This window comes from Aulostomus chinensis, chromosome 7 (genome assembly GCF_037954235.1).
Source record: "Aulostomus chinensis isolate RoL2024-O1b breed Wild chromosome 7, RoL_Achi_v1.0, whole genome shotgun sequence".
NCBI classification, from domain to species: domain Eukaryota; kingdom Metazoa; phylum Chordata; class Actinopteri; order Syngnathiformes; family Aulostomidae; genus Aulostomus; species Aulostomus chinensis.
Window position 1 is genome coordinate 484,465 of NC_141326.1, and position 18,850 is coordinate 503,314.

The window sequence follows — 18,850 nt, forward strand, 5'->3', positions numbered from 1 at the left end:
TCTGGTTGTGTTTCCACAGAACGCTTTTATCAGACCACCAATCAAGCACTTTGGAATTTGGACTGATCAACTACACTCCACTCAGGAAAACTGTAGTTTCCAGATGTTTGTCTGATCAGGCCACACCTGGATTTAAGGAAGTGGTTCCATTGGTGCTAAATTCAGTGTCATGTCCCACTGTAACAGAGGGCGCTGTTGTCCACCTTAGTCCCTCCCAAACTGATCATTTTATCATAGAGCAGCAGCACCTTAGCAACAACTCTGGACTCTACTGGCCCACTAAAACAGAAAACTATGAATCCAAGGAAACAAGCACCTTGGTACGGTTCTGGAACCTGACAGCTTCAACAAGAAACCAGAAACTGGAGAGAAGATGGTGCTGCTCCAAACTGGAGGAGTCACATGGAGTCTGGCAAGATGGCCTTAGAACCTAGAAGAAAGCCCTTGGTAGAACCAGAGCAGCCGACTACTCAGCACTAATAGAGGAACACAAGAACAACCCAGGTTCCTCTTCAGTACTGGAGCCAGACTGACAGAGAGCCACAGCTCTACTGAACCAAGTAGTCCTGTTTCCCTGGGAAGCAAAGAGTTCATGGACTTCTTTAATGACAAAATTCTCCTGATTAGAGAGAAACTTCTTCTCCTGCTGCCATCAGCTGACAACATGGCCCCTAGAACCCAGAACCTTAGAGGCAGCTGGAGGACCAGACACACACTTGGATAGTTTTTCTCCCATCAGCCTTCATGAGCTCAGTTCAATAATGTCCTCCTCTAAACCTCCACCTGTCTCCTAGACCCCATCCCAACTAAGCTGCTCCAAGACTCTCTCCCCTCGTTAGCCCCTCCCTCTTAGATATGATCAATGTGGCGCTGGTATCTGGTTCCGTCCCACAGTCCTTTAAAGTAGCAGGAATTAAACCCTCCTCAAAAAACAAGCCTGGATCCAGAAGTTCTACCAACTACAGACCAACATCACATCTTCCTTTTCTCTCCAAGGTTCTGGAGAAAGCAGTTGCTAAACAGCTCTGTGACTTCTCCACAGCAACAGCTGATTGGAGGATTCAGTCAGGTTCCAGGTTCATCCGAGCACAGAAACAGAACTAGTCAAAGGTACCAGTGACCTCCTACTGGTACCAGATGAGGAACTGGTCTCTGTGCTGGTCTGATTAGATCTCAGTGCAGCTCTGATACCATTGATCACCATATCCTTCTACAGAGACTGGAACCTGTCACTGGTATTAAAGGAACCACAATAAACTGGTTCAGGTCATATTTACTAGGTCATCTCAGTTGGTACTAGTTAATGATGGTTCCTCTGAGACCACTACAGTCAGTTCTGGTGTTCCACAAGGCTCTGTGCTTGGACCAGTCCTCTTCACCCTGTACCTGCTTCCTCTAGGTCACATGATCAGGAAACTCTCCATTAATGTTCACTGCTATGCAGACGACACTCAGCTGAACTCATCAATGATCCACATGGAACAAACCAGCTGACTGAACTGGAGGCCTGTCTGAAGGACAGGAAACATGGAGGACCATCATTTCCTTTATTAAACTCTGATAAACTGAAGTTCTTGTGCTGGGCCCAAACACCTGAGGACCACCTGATCTGATGAGACAGGTACCCCGGATGGCACCACCCTGGCCCCCAGCACCACTGTAAGGAACCTAGGAGTTTTCTTTGACCAGGATCCTTTAACTCCCACATTCAACAAACCTCCAGGACGCCTTCTTCCATCTACGTAACATCGCTAAGATCAGACACATCCTGGCTCAAGAAGATGCAGAAAAACTAGTCCCTGCTTTTGTCACTTCCAGGCTGGATTACTGCACCTCCCTCCTACCAGGCTGGACTAATAAGTCCCTAAAGACCCTCCAGCTGGTCCAGAAAGCTGCTGCCGTGTGTTGACTAGAACTGGTAGCAGAGACCAGGTCTCTCCTGGACTGGCTTCTCTGCATGGCTCCCTGTCAGATTCAGAACAGAATTTAAAATTCTTCTTCCACCATCAAAGTCCTCAACAGTCAGGCTCCTTCATCCCTGACAGAGCTCCTAGTCCCCTATGATCCAGCTAGAACCCTTCACTCCCAGGATGCAGGGTTCCTGCTGGTTCCTAGAGTTCTAACTGTAGAATGGAGCCAGAGCCTTCAGCTATCAGGCTCCCCTGCTGTGGAACCGTCCCCCAGTTTCAGTCCAGGACCCAGACCCCCTCTATATGTTTAAGAGCAGACTAAAGACCTCCTTGTTGATCAGGCTTATAGTCAGGACTGCTTAGGCTGGCCCTTAGATCTGCTGCTCTAGGCTCAGACTGCTGGGATCTCCCATGATGCACTGGGCTTCTCCCTCCTCCTCCTGTCCTCATACGTGTTACTAACTCCTCTTCTTCTCCCCTCATCCCAGATCCTGGTGCTGCTGGAGGAGGCTCCAGACCTGAAGAGGCTCCAGCTGCCACCCGTAGCTCCACCTGCTCATGTCCCCGTCTGTCCATCAGTCTCTTCCTTTTCTCTCTCTCTTTATCTCTGTCCCCCTCTTTCCTTCTGCTTCTTCCTCCATTCTCTGTCTTTGTCTCTGTCCTGCTCTCCTGCTCTTTCCCACCAACCAGTCAAAGCAGAAGGCCGTCCCCATTGAGCCTGGATTTGCTTGACGTTCCTGCCTGTTAAAAGGAAGGTTTTCGTCGCCGCTGTTGCGGAATGTGCTTGCCCATGGAGAATTGTTGGGTGGAGGTTCATTGAAGGAGCGTGGTACTAGACCTGCTCTACTGTAAAGTGTCATGAGATAACTTTTGTTGTGATTTGGCGCTATACAAATAAATTGACTTGACAAATAAGAGGTGGCGATCAGTGAAAACAGCAGCAGGACAGTTCAGCTTTGACTGCTACGTGATGTCAACATGTGTGTAGCTTGTGTTGTTGACCTTTGCACTCCTCCTGTAAAGGTGCATCAGTCACGTGATACCAGAAACAAATGTTGGACTGTGGTATGAAAATGAGGCCATCAGGCTGAAAGAGGAGTGTTTTGTTATTTCAACCTGGATCTCAAGTCGAGCAGCTCTGACAGCTACGATAATTAGCTGGTTTCCAGATACCTGACAGATGAACGGTGGGCTAGTAATTAAATCTGGACAGTACAGTACGGATACTCCAACCAAGGAGAATGTCTCACTGTGTTTGAAATCACTACCTCCTGCGTTCCCTGCACCCGCCACAGTTCCACGACACCACAACCAATCGTCATGCCAACACCTCCAAACAGACACACCTTTCATTGTCTATGGAAACCTAAAATGCACATTTGAAAACAGACTTTTTTGGGAGCTCCTGTTCAGCTCTGACAGATCCATTATAGAAGGTGAGCAGCAAAGAAAAGGACCAAGAACCAAACTATGATTTCAATCTAGTGTCTTTTTACAAGTGTCAAGAGCAACTGCACAGCATCAGCGCCAGGAGGACCAAAACACAAGGGCGTAGTTGAGATGCTGTGATGAATTCTCCCCCCACCCTCAAAATGCTGCATTTATGCTCTGAATATCATGAAGGGGTATAAAGATGTCAAAATGTCAATCTCCTAAAGTTTTGTTTGTCACATAGATTAGTTTCAGAAATGATTGAAAATCCAATAAAGAAATCTCATGCTACCCATGGAGATGCTAACATCCTGTAGGACGACAAAAACACCTCATCTTTGCAGCACTCTGGTTTTAATTATCATAATAGTGTCAAGTCTTGAAAAGGAAATAGCCAAATGACAAGGGCCGGTTGTTCTGCCACCTGACCCACGTCACCTCACAGAGTAATCTACACTGGCCAGGAGAGACATGCAGTAACTACTAGTCCGTATAGATGGAGGCTGTACTCTCAGAGTACTTCAGTTGCTCCTTCAATTCTTATCTTAGTGAACACTGATGTTACGTCCCCTTTTCCAGGTGTGTGTTGTGCACTAGGCACCCTGGTGGAGCAGTGGTCCTCACTGTGGCCCCCAGCAAGAGGGTTGTGGGTGGAGCCCCGGCTGCAGCACGGGGTCTTTCTGTGTGAGTCTCCATGTTCTCCCTGTTCCTGCTGGGTTCTCTCTGGTACTCCAGCTTCCTCCACAGTCCAAAGACATCAAGAGGGGACCAGGTTAATCCAGACTCTAAATTGACCGTAGGCGTGGCTGGGAGAGCCAATGGTTGTCTGTCTCTATGTGTTGGCCCTGCCATGGACTGGTGACCTGTCCAGGGGGAAGGCTGCTGGGATAGGCTCCACCCCCACCACCCTCAACAGGAGAAGAGGGAGAACATGGATGGATGGATGGAGGGATAGTGCTGTGCATTACCGTTGAGCAGGGTTGAGTGCGATTGCCCTGGGCTGGTCCAGGTCCATCCAAAACAGAACCTTCCTGGAGGAGCCATCCAAGTTGGCCACTTCAATCCGGTTGGTCTCCGAGTCGGTCCAGTAGAGTTTCCTACCCAGCCAGTCACAGGCCAGCCCATCAGGACTGTCCAGCCCTGACACCACCACAGTCTGGCCAGTTCCTAGTGCCTCCTTCAGGGCTGCAGCCACACAACATGCACAAGGAGATGATGACAAGATAGTGCAGATATTGCTCATCCAAACACTTTCAGCTCACTCAGTTACTGCTGGAAAAACTCTGGTCCAGATGCATCAGAAGTTTCTTGCTATGACAAACCACCAAGACACATAAAACTGACTTTCTGACAGAGAAATGTCAGCACACAGTAGTAACATTGTAACAGCTAAATTGTCATCATCATAATTTTACACACATTGACGCAGGAGACATGGTGCTCGATGATTGTTCTTCACTGGATCCCTTCAATCAAAGAGCTTCTTTGTGACTGACAGCTCCTCTACGTCCAAATCAAGACAAAGGCATTGACAGATGCTCATCAACAGAACGCAGCATCATAATTGTTTAATCTTGTGATTACCATGATTGGAAGCCAAAATCATACTTGAAATATTATTTGATGAATTGTTTGAGGATTAGAGAGTTCCATTAATAGACACACAAACACAAACACACACACACAGTCTTACAGTTGGATGACTGATTCCAGTGTGTCTGTTTGATGGCCTCCTCACTGACATCGGTCCAGAATATTAGGCCCTCGGCGTAGAGGAAGTCCACTGCTGCTGCATCCTCCAGGTCACTAACAACAATAGCCGACTCACCACGAACACCCTCGGCATCCACCAGTCGGACGTCACGCCGGTTGGCAAAGAGGAGGAGAGGTGAGCCTGGACAGGAGTGAGGGTTGTCATTACACACAGCAATAGATGTCCAAAGTTCTACAACTACTTGGTACAACTTCATTTACGGGTATCTGAGGGAAAACACTGCCGCCAAGAAGAAACATATCGGCGTGTGTATGAATGTATGTATGTGTGAGTGTGTGTGTGTGTGTGTGTGTGTGTGTGTGTGTGTGTGTGTGTGTGAGAGACACTGCGACTGCCCGGGGAGAACAGGGGAACAAGGTTTGTGACTTGCTATGAGACGGACAGGTGAGCAGCACTGTCAGACTGAGGTGACACACAACCGGACACCAAACATATGAGGAGCCACTCCCCCTGGAAGCAGCTGAGTAACCAGGCTGGAGCCAGAGAAGAGAAGGATCCTGGCTGGTCCTGGGACTGGTGTTGACCCAGTCCAGCTGGGGACACTATCTTATTAGACAAAGGGACATTTAGATCTCTGGTACCTCGTCCTGGTTCCTCGAACCTCTAACTGTGATTGGAGCCACTGGAATGTTGTTGGCCATCGTCCAGGCCAAAATGAGCCTCTGGTACCTTTTTGCTCCAACTGTCCTGTTCAGTGTCTCACTGTTGTTTCACCAACAGCTACAACATTACAGTCCGAGGTTTTATCCTCCCTGACTTTTGATGTCGTTGCATCCTCTACACACACAAACCCAGACGTGTGTGCCTTTGTCACACAAACACGTGTGTGTGTGTGTGTGTGTGTGTGTGTGTGTGTGTGTGTGTGTGTGTGTGTGTATAGCCGTCATGGCAGCTACCACAGTGCCTCTGGGGAAGCTTGTGGTTTGGCTCAATGGGGTGGCAGAGCTGCTACACTACAGTTCAGCATGATGGCTGCAATCCCTTAAGCATTAAGACACACTGCCTCTGGACACAGTCCCCAACAAGTCCCCTGTCTTCCAAGAACTGTGGCATTCTCCCACTTAATAAATGAGTCATTCAACCATCAGGGACTTGTGTTTTCATAGTTGGTGTCCAGATGATTGTCTGGGAGAATACCATTATCACTTCATGGTCAGCATTACCACAACTAAGCTTCACATTCTTAATGACAAGTTCCAAAACACGGAGGATCATTCTGAGATTTCCAAGTGTTTTTGATCAGCGTAACACACAACACCAGGGACAAGGGTGTGGCTCAGGTGACCCGCGTGGATCAATGCACAATAGCTCCGCAATGAAATGAAATTTTATCCATTTAAAAAGCTGAAACAGTTAGTGAGTGACAGTCACCAGTGATGCTGAAGTGGTTACAAAGAAACAAATTAGCATTGTAATTTGGGATGTCCCAATCCGATCAATTGGACTGGAACGGCATGCCGACTTGGTATATTTTATTAGATCGGTAATCCGCTGATCTGCGTTCAAAATCCCTGATCTGATCTTGAAAAATATCAATTACATCACACATTTATAGCCCGCAGTATTTCTGCTCTCTATGGTGTATTGAGGTCGAAGATTTCTGCCGGCCGCACATCTCCACATTTGTAAACAAAACAACTACGTCAGCCGTGTGGCGACTCTACGAGTTAGAAGACGAATGCAGACCCACAGCAAAATGCAAAGTCTGCAAGCTAATGAATTGACTTGGTGGCAGCAACAGAGCTTCCTATAACACAACTAATTTAATTCGGCATCTCAAGAAACACAAAGCTGAATATAAGGAATACAGCGCTGCTACCAAATCAAAAGCTGGTCTGAAGCAGCAGACCCTGCTCACTAGTTTAAGAAAAGACCTTCCTTGTGGTGGAGAGAAGACCAGGGTGATTACACAAAGGCTCACAGAGTCTATTGCTTTAGATGACCAGTCCATTCCGTGGTGGAGAACAACGGCTTTCGTCGGCTTTTGGAATTCTTGGAGCCATGCTACGAGCCACCATCTAGGCACTTCATAACGAGCACAGCAATACCGGAAATTTACAACAAAGTCTGGATTCATGCATGGGATCTTCTGTGTTCTTGAATTTGTAAAATAAACAAAATGGTAAGGAAAAGAAAAGCATGGATTGACCATTGAAGCAAACGATCCAATTTATTTTGCAATGCACTGAGAGAAAAGGCTGAATCAAATGGATTCAGTTTATTCAAGGAAAGAAAAAAATCAGATCGGTAAAAATTCGGGATCAGCAATTACTCATCCAAAAAAATGTGATCAGGATATCCTTATTTGTAACGTTGTTACAGATAAAGAACCGCAGATACAGACAGAATGATATACGGTGCTGTGGGACCGTCCACCCACTGGCTGGTCTGATCATTTCAGAATCACAACCTTTTGACTGAGTCCGTGACAGGCACCTCGCTCCATCAGGGCCTGAGCCCGAAGGTCCTTAGGGGCGAAGACCCTATTGAGTTTGCGCAACACACTCAAAACACTAACGCTAAAATTGACCCCTAAACACGCTCAAAAACTCACCAAATTTTGCATGTAAATCCGGTCTGACAAAAAATTCAATAATAAAAAAAACCCCAAAACAACCTTAACGCAATAGCGCCACCTCGGGAAACGAAAATGCATTTCTGGCCATAACTGCCCCTAGGAATGTTGTACACAAATAGAACCAACACTGATTTATCCGTCTCATCAAGATGCACAAATCATACACTGACACCTGAACTTAATCCAAAAGGAAGTTCACAAAATGGACAAAACCGTCAAAATGTGGACATTTACACACCCCAAACCAACGCTATCTCCTCCTAGGTATGGTATCACTTCCAAAATTTAATACATGACTCAGGACATTTTGGGGATCAAACGTTATTAAAAGTTTTAATATAACTTACATGTCTTGCATTTTATAAGGCCTCAAATTCGGAGAGACATTTTTCAAATACAATGGAAACCGATGGGGAAGCTGTCTCCTGTAGTGTTGTCAAAAATATCAATTTATTGATTAAATATCAATTTTGAAAAGTAAAAACGGTACTAAATGACTTTTCAATAGTATCGATACTCTACCTGCCTCCTTGGACATGTGCCGCCGCCGCCAAAACACACACACACACAGACACGCCATCATGCAGCAGCCCCTCCCCTCCTGCCTCGTTCACACAAACACCGCTGGCTGTTGTTTTTCTTCACGTCGTCGCTCCACGTGTGTCAGCTGCCATGAGATGGCGTCTGCAGGACCAACCAGTTTTAATAAATCAACAAAACAGCGGAAGTGCAGTTTGGAGGTTCTTTGGATTCGAGTCGGATGAACCAGGAAAGCCAAAGGACAGCAGCAAGCCGACATGCAAGAGATGCAACAGAGCTGAACAAAAGGAGCGAACATGACGAAGGTAGCGAAGCTCCACCCAGACCGACACCGGACCTGAGCAGGTTTAGAGGTCCAGACGCTGGTGACAGCAGAACTTGAAGTAGTGTTGGTGAGAGTCACCACATCGATCGCTGTTCACTTTGACGTGCTGTCTCGTTAGCGAGCGCGAGCTGAAGCTCATCGACAGTAGGGTACATATATTCAAACTTATTTGCATGCTGTTAATGTGGAAAGAAGAACTTGTAAAAGTTCTGTACCTCAAGAACAAAGTTCTTTATTTTTCTTTAAATAAAAAACATTTTTGCACTAAATTCTGAGTGGTTGCTTGGTATCGAAAATCGAATCGAATATCAATATTTTTCAAAATATTGTATCGAAGTGTGAACTCCAGTATCGTGACAACACAAGTCTCCTCTCATGGTACATACTCTCAAACACAAGGTTCTCACGTCTAAACTAACCCTACCTGACATTTGTGTTAGACAAAAGCGCTTGCTGCAACCAGTGCTCCTAGTTGCATCGGTGCAACTCCAGACAGGTGTCAGCTTTAGAGGTTTCGCTCCTCTTTCCAAGTAGGGTAACACAGGAACAGTCAAGTTACTTTACTAAGTAATTTTACTAGAGTATTGACGTAGGGCTTTAAAAGCAGGATTTTTCCTTTGGGGATATAGGTATGTAAGTAATGTTGTTACTGAAGAAAAAGATTTGAGCACTTTTTCATGACTGCATGTCAGAGTATCTGATGCGTCACCAAATACGGTGTAACACATCACAAGTACCACAGCTCACTTTGTCAAATTCCATTGAGTTACTACCATCGCCCATTGCACCGGAGCACCGTGCCCTGCCCCTGAAAACAAAATCCTCGGATCTATACGATTCACGTGAATGACACAATCTTATTAAAATGGCGAATAGTAACTAGTTTGCCAGAATGATCATTTGAATTCCTTAATTTTCTAAAGACAGGTGGTATTTCAGGCTGAATTAAACACTCTATGGAGTTTATGTATGCCTATGTTTGTGTGTCTTTGATTTAGGCCACTTTCTGGGACATAAACCCTTTTAACTGCCTTCAGACTACTTTAATTGTGACTTCCACAACAAAATAAAGCTCCGGTATTCACTTGCACCCTTTTAGGTACACACGCAAGCGCGCGCGCGCACATTCACACACACACACACACACACACACACACACACACACACATGGTTCTGCTCTAGTAGGAGGACACTTCACTTTACATCTTATTAGAGCAAAGTAACATAACCCTTTATGTGTGTGTGTGTGTGTGTGTGTGTGTGTGTGTGTGTGAATAAGGGTTGCAAGGAAGGAAGATATTTTCTTCACACCTTCCCATTTGGGACAAGAAAAATGTGTGTGACGCAGGGAACATATTTCTGCAACCCTTGTGTGTGTGTGTATGTGTATGTGCATACTGGTTTTCCCCATGTTGTGAGAACAGTAACTCGTCAAATTGTGGTGATTCACCAATATTTTAGTGTGCAAACTTTCAAGTTAAAGGTAAAACAGTAGTGGGTAAAGTTAAAGGGGTGGTCTCTGGAGGTGAACGTAACATCCTCAGACATATCCGCGCGCGTGTGTGTGTTTTGTGAGTGTGCGTGACCTCCTCCCCTTTGTCTCTGCTCTTCCCTCCATCAGACTAGCGCACACTCCAAACGGCAGAGAAGCTCCTCCAGTTTCACACCACAGCAACACAAACAGGAAAAGATATCAATCTCTTCCTTACATTCCTCCTTAGCACTGTCACCAAATATCTCGGCCTTACCTCCTTTTAGCCCCCCATGTGTCTCTCTTGCTTTGTCCCCCTCCCTCTTTCATTCTTTCTCCCCTCTCTCCCTCTCCCCCTGTCTTTCTCTCTCCCTCTACTGCTGGAAGCGCCACAGTCTCATGCATCGGCAAGGCTGGGGGTAGTCAACCCAAATACTTTGCAACTATTTAACTTGAACAGTATTTACTAATACTTAAAACTCCTATACTGGAACTATTGTAAATAATAGTTGCAAACTAAGCTGAATATTTCAAGGCTGACTGATTCTTTGCTCCCTTTAATGAAATATAATGATGAAAATATCTGTATTGTAATTAAATATCAATTGGCCCAGTGAGTTTGGTCAAATATCACAGGACAGTCATGCACTTGCTCTTGAGAGTTCGGTGCCTTACAGCTGATAGAGTGAAACTAATGGAGACAAGTGTGAAAAGCTATTGGCTGTTCTGAAAAAAATACCCAGAATTTGACAAGGCGGAACACTCACATGGATCCATCAGTCACACAACATCAAGCAGAACAGTGAATCTTTATGGGCTTGACGAAAACTAGCAAGCTGCACTAAGTACTACAAATTCAATTAAAAAAAATCGTAATCATATCTATCAAACACACACACACACACACACACACACACACACACACACACACAGGTGTTTACACAGGTATTAATATGTGTGTTTACACTGGTGTTCACATGGGTGTTACACAGGTATTAACATGGGTGTTTACACTGGTATTTACATTGGTGTTTACACAGGTATTAACATGGGTGTTTACACTGTTATTCACATGGGTGTTACACAGGTATTAACATGGGTGTTTACATAGGTATTAACATGGGTGTTGTGTTTACACAGGTGTTTACACTGGTGTTCACATGGGTGTTAACACAAATATTAACATGGGTGTTTACACTGGTGTTTACACAGGTGTTTACATGGGTATTAACATGGGTGTTGTGTTTACGCAGGTGTGTACACTGGTGTTCACATGGGTGTTTACACAGATATTAACATGGGTGTTTACACAGGTGTTTACAAAGGTCTTAACATGGGTGTTTACATTGGTGTTTACACAGGTGTTTACACAGGTGTTCACACGGGTGTTTACACAGGTATTAACATGGGTGTTTACATTGGTGTTTATATAGTTATTAACATGGGTGTTTACACAGGTGTTCACATGGGTGTTACACAGGTATTAACATGGGTGATCACACTGGTGTTCACATGGGTGTTACACAGGTATTAACATGGGTGTTTACACTGGTGTGCACATGGGTGTTACACAGGTATTAACATGGGTGTTTACATAGGTATTAACATGGGTGTTTAAATAGGTATTAACATGGATGTTTAAATAGGTATTAACATGGATGTTTACATAGATATTAACATTGGTGTAGTATTTACGTAGGTGTTTACACTGGTGTTCACATGGGTGTTACACAGGTATTAACATGGGGGTTTACACTGGTGTTTACACAGGTATTAACATGGGTGTTTACACTGGTGTTCACATGGGTGTTACACAGGTATTAACATGGGTGTTTACATTGGTGTTTACACAGGTATTAACATGTGTGTTTACACTGGTGTTTACATAATTATTAACATGGGTGTTTACATAGGTATTAACATGGGTGTTTACATGGATGTTTACATAGGTATTAACATGGGTGTTTACATAGGTATTAAGATGGGTGTTTACACTGGTGTTTACACAGGTATTAACATGGGTGTTTACATAGGTATTAACATGGGTGTTGTGTTTACGCAGGTGTGTACACAGGTATTAACATGGGTGTTTACACTGGTATTAACATTGGTGTTTACACAGGTATTAACATTGTGTTCACACTGGTGTTTACATAGTTATTAACATTGGTGTTTACATTGGTGTTTACATTGGTGGTTACATAGGTATTAACATGGGTGTTTACACTGGTGTTCACATGGGTGTTACACAGGTATTAACATGGGTGTTTACATTGGTGGTTACATAGGTATTAACATGGGTGTTTACACTGGTGTTCACATGGGTGTTACACAGGTATTAACATGGGTGTTTACATTGGTGGTTACATAGGTATTAACATGGGTGTTTACACTGGTGTTCACATGGGTGTTACACAGGTATTAACATGGGTGTTTACATTGGTGGTTACACAGGTATTAACATGGGTGTTTACATTGGTGTTTACACAGCTATTAACATGGGTGTTTACATAGGTATTAAAATGGGTGTTTACATAGGTATTAACATGGGTGTTTACACTGGTGTTTTCATAGGTATTAACATGGGTGTTGTGTCTACGCAGGTGCATACACTGGTGTTCACATGGGTGTTTACACAGATATTGACATGGGTGTTTGCACTGGTGTTTACACAGGTGTTTACAAAGATATTAACATGGGTGTTTACACTGGTGTTTACACAGGTGTTTACATAGGTCTTAACATGGGTGTTTACACAGGTGTTTACACTGGTGTTCACATGGGTGTTTACACAGTTATTAACATGGATGATTACATTGGTGTTAACACAGGTATTAACTTGGTGTTTAAACTGGTCTTTACATAGTTATTTAACATGGGTCTTTACATTGGGGTTTACATCATGATCAACATGGGTGTTTACACTGGTGTTCACATGGGTGTTATGCAGGTATTAACATGGGTGTTTACACTGGTGTTTACATTGGTGTTTACACAGGTATTAACATGGGTGTTTACATAGGTATTTAAATGGGTGTTGTGTTTACGCAGGTGTGTACAATGGTGTTCACATGGGTGTTTACACAGATACTAACAGGGGTGTTTGCTCTGGTGTTTACACAGGTGTTTACATAGGCATTAACATTGGTGTTTACATCGCAATTGACATGGGTGTTTACACTGGTGTTTACACAGTTATTAACATGGATGATTACATTGGTGTTAACACAGGTATTAACATGGGTGTATACACTGGTGTTCACATGGGTGTTTACATGGGTGTTTACACAGGTGTTTACATAGGTGTTGTGTAAACGCAGGTGCGTACACTGGTGTTTACACAGGTATTAAAATGTGTTTTTACACTTGTGTTTACACAGGTATTAACATGGGTGTTGTGTCAACGCAGGTGCGTACACTGGTGTTCACATGGGTGTTTACATAGGTATTAACATGGGTGTTTTCATAGGTATTAACATGGGTGTTTACACTGGTGTTTACACAGGTATTAACATGGGTGTTTACACTGGTGTTCACATAGGTGTTACACAGGTATTAACATTGGTGTTTACATAGGTATTAACATGGGTATTTACATAGGTATTAACATGGGTGTTTACATTGGTGTTTACATAGTTATTAACATGGGTGTTTACACTGGTGTTTACACTGGTGTTTACATAGTTACTAAAATGGGTGTTTACATTGGTGTTTACGTAGGTATTAATATGTGTGTTTGCATTGGTGTTTACATAGTTATTAACATGGGTCATTACACAGGTGTTTACATAGTTACTAACATTGGTGTTTACACAGGTATTAACATGGATGTTTACATTGGTGTTTACATACTACCGGCGTTGCGGTAAGCATGTGACCTCACTTCCTGTTTGTGCATTGCTAAACGTAGTGCTTTGCTTGTTGCGCTAGCTAAAGTGTGATCCTCCCCGCTAATTCCTCATTCGTTGACTAATTTCCTGCCCAAACTACATATCAATTTGCTTTATTTGGCCGAAGTTTAAAAACCGTCTGTCTTGTAGCGACAGTCTTTCCTTCTGTAAACTCTCCACTCCAAGCTAGCGATGGCCTCCCCCTCTCGCTCTCCTCTCTCCTGCTCAGTGGGCCACTGTTCAGTTCCTCCTCTGCCTCCTTTAATGGTACTGATAAGTGCGTTAAATGTACTTTCTTTGTAGCGTTGGAGACGAGGCTTAGCGAGGTTGAATTGGACCTGCGCCGGCTCCGCACCGATGGATCCAAACAATTAGCTAGAGCTAGCCAGTCCCCGTGAGCTGGTGTAGACTGTCTTAGCTGAGCCCCGACTAGCGCTCCCCTGGCAGCTCCCGAGCGGCCGGGAAACCAGGGCGGCTGGGTGACTGTCTGAAGGAAGCGTAGTCCGAAGCAGAAGCCTGCTGTCAGTGACCAACCACCACTTCACGTCTCTATCAGGTTCTCCCCCGCCAAGAAAACATATCTGGTAATAGGAAGTTCCATTCTCAGAAACGTGAAATTAGCCACACCGGCAACCATAGTCAAGTGCATTCCAGGGGCTAGAGGGGGCGACGTCGAGTCAAATTTAAAACTGCTGGCTAAAAGTAAATGTAAATACGATAAAATCGTTATTCACAACGGAGGTAATGACATCCGACTACGACAGTCGGAGGTCACAAAAATTAATATTGAGTCGGTGTGTACATTTGCGAAGAACATGTCAGACCCTGCAGTGTTCTCTGGACCCCTGCCTAACCGGACCAGCGACCACATGTTTAGCCGCATGTCGTCGTTCAACCGCTGGCTGTCAAGGTGGCGTCCAGCAAACCAAGTGGACTTCACAGATAATTGAAAAACTTTCTGGGGGAGACCTGGTCTGATTAGGAGGGACGGCATCCATCCCACGTTGGACGGAGCTGCTCTCATCTCTAGAAATATGGCCCAGTTTGTAATAGATTAAGAACCCTGAGAACCCAGAGTTCAGACCAGGAAGCAGAGCTGCCATCTTACACGCTTCTCTGCGCGTCCACTAGGGGGACGTTACCCACCAACACCCCAGAGAGACTGTGTCCGTCCACCACATCAGTTTATTTCACTCCATTTCTACTGTAGAGGAGTCAATCAGAAAAACCTGATCAAAGTTAACTCAACCACTAAATTAACTCAACAGAATATCAGAATTAAATGAGGACGATTAAATATCAGACCTCTGATGCTGAAAACTGAACCAGTGAATGAAGTGATACCTGACAGTTGTGTTGACCTGCTGAGTCTCACTAAAAACTGGCTGGTGACGATGAGGATGCTAGTCTGAATGAATCCACTCCTCCAGTCACATGAACACTCATATTCCTCCAGGCTCTGGCCCAGGAGGTGGCGCTGCTGCCATTGTTGACACCAGTTTAGGAATAAATCCCAAACCAGAAGAAGTTTCCATTCATCTGAAAGCCTGATTCTCAGTTTGTCTCCTCCAGCCTGGAAACTCTCCAGCCTCTCTGATTGATTATTGAGGACCGTCCTCCTGGTCCTGACTCTGGATTCTGATCTGAATTCTCAGAGTTTCTACCAGTTTAGTTCTAAATCAGATCAAGTCATGATTGGAGGAGACTTCAGTATTCATGAGGATGTTGATAACCACAGTCTGGTCCTGCATTTCTCTCTCTTCTAGACTCAGGACTCCGGCTGGATTACTGCACCTCCCTCCTACCAGGCTGGACTAATAAGTCCCTAAAGACTCTCCAGCTGGTCCAAAATGCTGCTGCCTGCGTGTTGACTAGAACTGGTAGCAGAGACCAGGTCTCTCCTGGACTGGCTTCTCTGCATGGCTCCCTGTCAAATTCAGAATAGTATTCAAAATTCTCCTTCTAACATACAAAGTCCTGAACAGTCAGGCCCCTTCATACCTGACAGAGCTCCTCGTCCCCTATGATCCAGCTAGAACCCTTCACTCCCAGGATGCGGGGTTCCTGCTGGTTCCTAGGGTTCTAACAGTAGAATGGGAGCCAGAGCCTTCAGCAGTGGGCCACATGTTCACTTACTCCTCAGCCTCCTTTAGTGATACTGATAAGTGCGTTAAATGTAGAATTGGACCTGCGCCGGCTCCGCACAGATGGATCCAAACAATTAGCGCTAGCTAGAGCTAGCCAGTCCCCGTGAGCTGGTGCGGACCGTCTTAGCTTAGCCCCAACTAGCGCTCCCCCGGTAGCTCCCGAGCAGTCAGGAAACCAGGGCGGCTGGGTGACTGTCTGAAGGAACCCTAACCCTATCAGGCTCCTCCTCCTGTGGAACCGTCTCCCAGTTTCAGTCCAGGACCCAGACCCCCCCTCTCTGTTTAAGAGCAGACTTAAGACCTCCTTGTTGATCAGGCTTATAGTCAGGACTGCTTAGGCTGGACCTTAGATCTGCTGCTATAGGCTCAGACTGCTGGGGATCTCCCATGATGCACTGGGCTTCTCTCTCCTCCTCCTGTCCTCATACGTGTTACTAACTCCTCTTCTTCTCCCCTCATCCCAGATCCTGGTGCTGCTGGAGGAGGCTCCAGACCTGAAGAGGCTCCAGCTGCCACCCGTAGCTCCACCTGCTCACGTCCTTGTCTGTCCATCAGTCTCTCCTCCTTTCTCTCTCTCTTTATCTCTGTCCCTGTCTTTCCTTCTGTCTCTCTGTCTACCTCCATTCTCTGTCTTTGTCTCTACCCCGCTCTCCTTCTCTCTTTCCCCCCAACCGGTCAAAGCAGAAGGCCGTCCCCACTGATCCTGGATCTGCTCGACGTTCCTGCCTGTTAAAAGGAAGGCTTTGGTCGCCGCTGTTGCAGGATGTGCTTGCTGATGGAGAATTGTTGGGTGGAGGTTCATTGAAGGAGTGTAGTCCTAGACCTGCTCTACTTGGAAAGTGTCATGAGATAACTTTTGCTGTGATTTGGCGCTACAGGAATAAAACTGACCTGACTTGTTTACACAGGTGTTTACATAGGTATTAACATGGGTGTTTACACGGGCATTTAGATGGGTATTTACCAATATATTTACACATACAGTAGATTCATATGGGTATTTAAACCTACATGTGTATTTATTGATGTGAAATAATAACCCGGTTCAAGGCAATTATTTCACAGGTTGGTGGAAAAACCATCATATACTCCGAACACCATGAAAGAATGAAACTGGTCACCTTTGGAACTTTTGGTCTGATTAGTTGTCCTTTGTGTTCAAGCAGCAAGGCTCCATGAGCCACAGATACAGAAGAGTTCCTCAGACTCTGGCCTCCGTGCTGCTTTCTAGGGTTTAGTTAACTTTGTTTTGATGATGATTACAGTACATGCCTGTGCTTTAGGACACAGAGTTATCGCCAGGTGATGGCTGACCATAGTAAAAACGTAATACTCTTTTGCCACATCTCAAATACCTTATGAGTAATTCAATTCATCAGACATACCCACATGTACCATTCCAGTGGGTATTACTCTAATCTTGTCTGCAGTCAATATAAAGGATGTTGATTCAGTATTTAATGAAATGTGTTGTGTACTGTAAGGATAGGTTTTGGTAGGGTTTAACAGCAGTACTTCTCTGACTGAATTCTGTCCAGACCTTTAACAGTATTCTTGTTTGTACTTCAACAATTAGGCGGCCCGGTGGAGCAGTGGTCCTCACTGTGGCCCCCAGCAAGAAGGTTGTGGGTGGGCCCCGGCTGCAGCACGGGGTCTTTCTGGGTGAGTCTCCATGTTCTCCCTGTTCCTGCTGGGTTCTCTCTGGTACTCCAGCTTCCTCCACAGTCCAAAGACATCAAGAGGGACCAGGTTAATCCAGACTCTAAATTGACCGTAGGCGTGGCTGGGAGAGCCAATGGTTGTCTGTCTCTATGTGTTGGCCCTGCCATGGACTGGTGACCTGTCCAGGGGGAAGGCTGCTGGGATAGGCTCCACCCCCACCACCCTGAACAGTGGTTGTACAGTGGTGGTATGTACAGTGGTGGCCAAAACAACAAGAAGACTTGGCATGTTTTAAGAGGTTTTAGTACCCATGAAATGAATGAAATATCTACAGTCGTCAGTTATGCTCTCTCAGCCATAGAACAGCATTTTCCCCAGCAAAAAACAAGCTAGGTCTGTGTCGCTGTCATGCCGGTGCAGCCACGTTTATGTGTAATGATGACGTGGTCAGCGCGATGATGTACGAGAGAGAAAAACACAGGCACGCAGCCTCACAGCGGGAGTTCAGACCCGCGTCTGCTGGAAGCCTGAATGAGCCCTGATGCTGAGCAAACGCGGGTTTTTCAGTGTGAAAAGGGTATTAGACAAAGAGACAAAAACAGTGGAATTGGGCCTTGTATTTGTGTGTGTGTGAGAGGGAGAGAGAGAGAGATGGGACGTTAGCAAATGTCAGGTTAAACAGAATCAACTAGCGAGTTCTCACATTACTTTCTTCTCCTTGTGTAGCCTGAACTGCTGAATACAATCAATGTAGTGCTGGAGGTGTCTGAAATGTTGGCACTGCAGACCTGCAAACAACTCCTCTTTCTTTGTTTTCAGACGAATATTCTTTTTCCTAAACTTACATCAAATGAACAAGTGTGCGTCTTTGTGCATGTGCGTCTGGGGAAGTTTGTATTATCAAATGGCCATTACTGCTGAGTATCTGTCATGGTGAATGACCCCTGCCCCCACGCAGCTCAGTATCATGGTGGAATTCAGCTTTGAATCAGTGCATCTCTCCACTTCTAACTTCCATCCATCCATCCCTCCATCCATCCATCATCCATCCTCCATCCCTCCATGTTCTCCCTCTTCTCCTGTTCAGGGTGGTGGGGGTGGAGCCTATCCCAGCAGCCTCCC

General features: G+C 45.2%; 1 protein-coding gene across 2 annotated transcripts in view; it reads right to left on the minus strand.

Moving 5' to 3' along the window:
• The window catches only part of lrp5 (low density lipoprotein receptor-related protein 5), a 72,287-nt gene that overhangs the window by 49,066 nt on the left and 4,371 nt on the right, over positions 1 to 18,850 (minus strand). Inside the window, exons 2-3 of one of the 2 annotated variants that reach the window (XM_086207982.1) lie at positions 5,035 to 5,235; positions 4,310 to 4,526 (exon numbers count right to left, since the gene is read on the minus strand). In XM_086207982.1, coding sequence (XP_086064108.1) covers positions 4,310 to 4,526; positions 5,035 to 5,235 — 418 coding nt within the window. Of the gene's footprint in view, positions 1 to 4,309; positions 4,527 to 4,760; positions 4,994 to 5,034; positions 5,236 to 18,850 lie in introns of those variants that run through there. The other variant, XM_086207983.1, reaches the window with a different exon arrangement.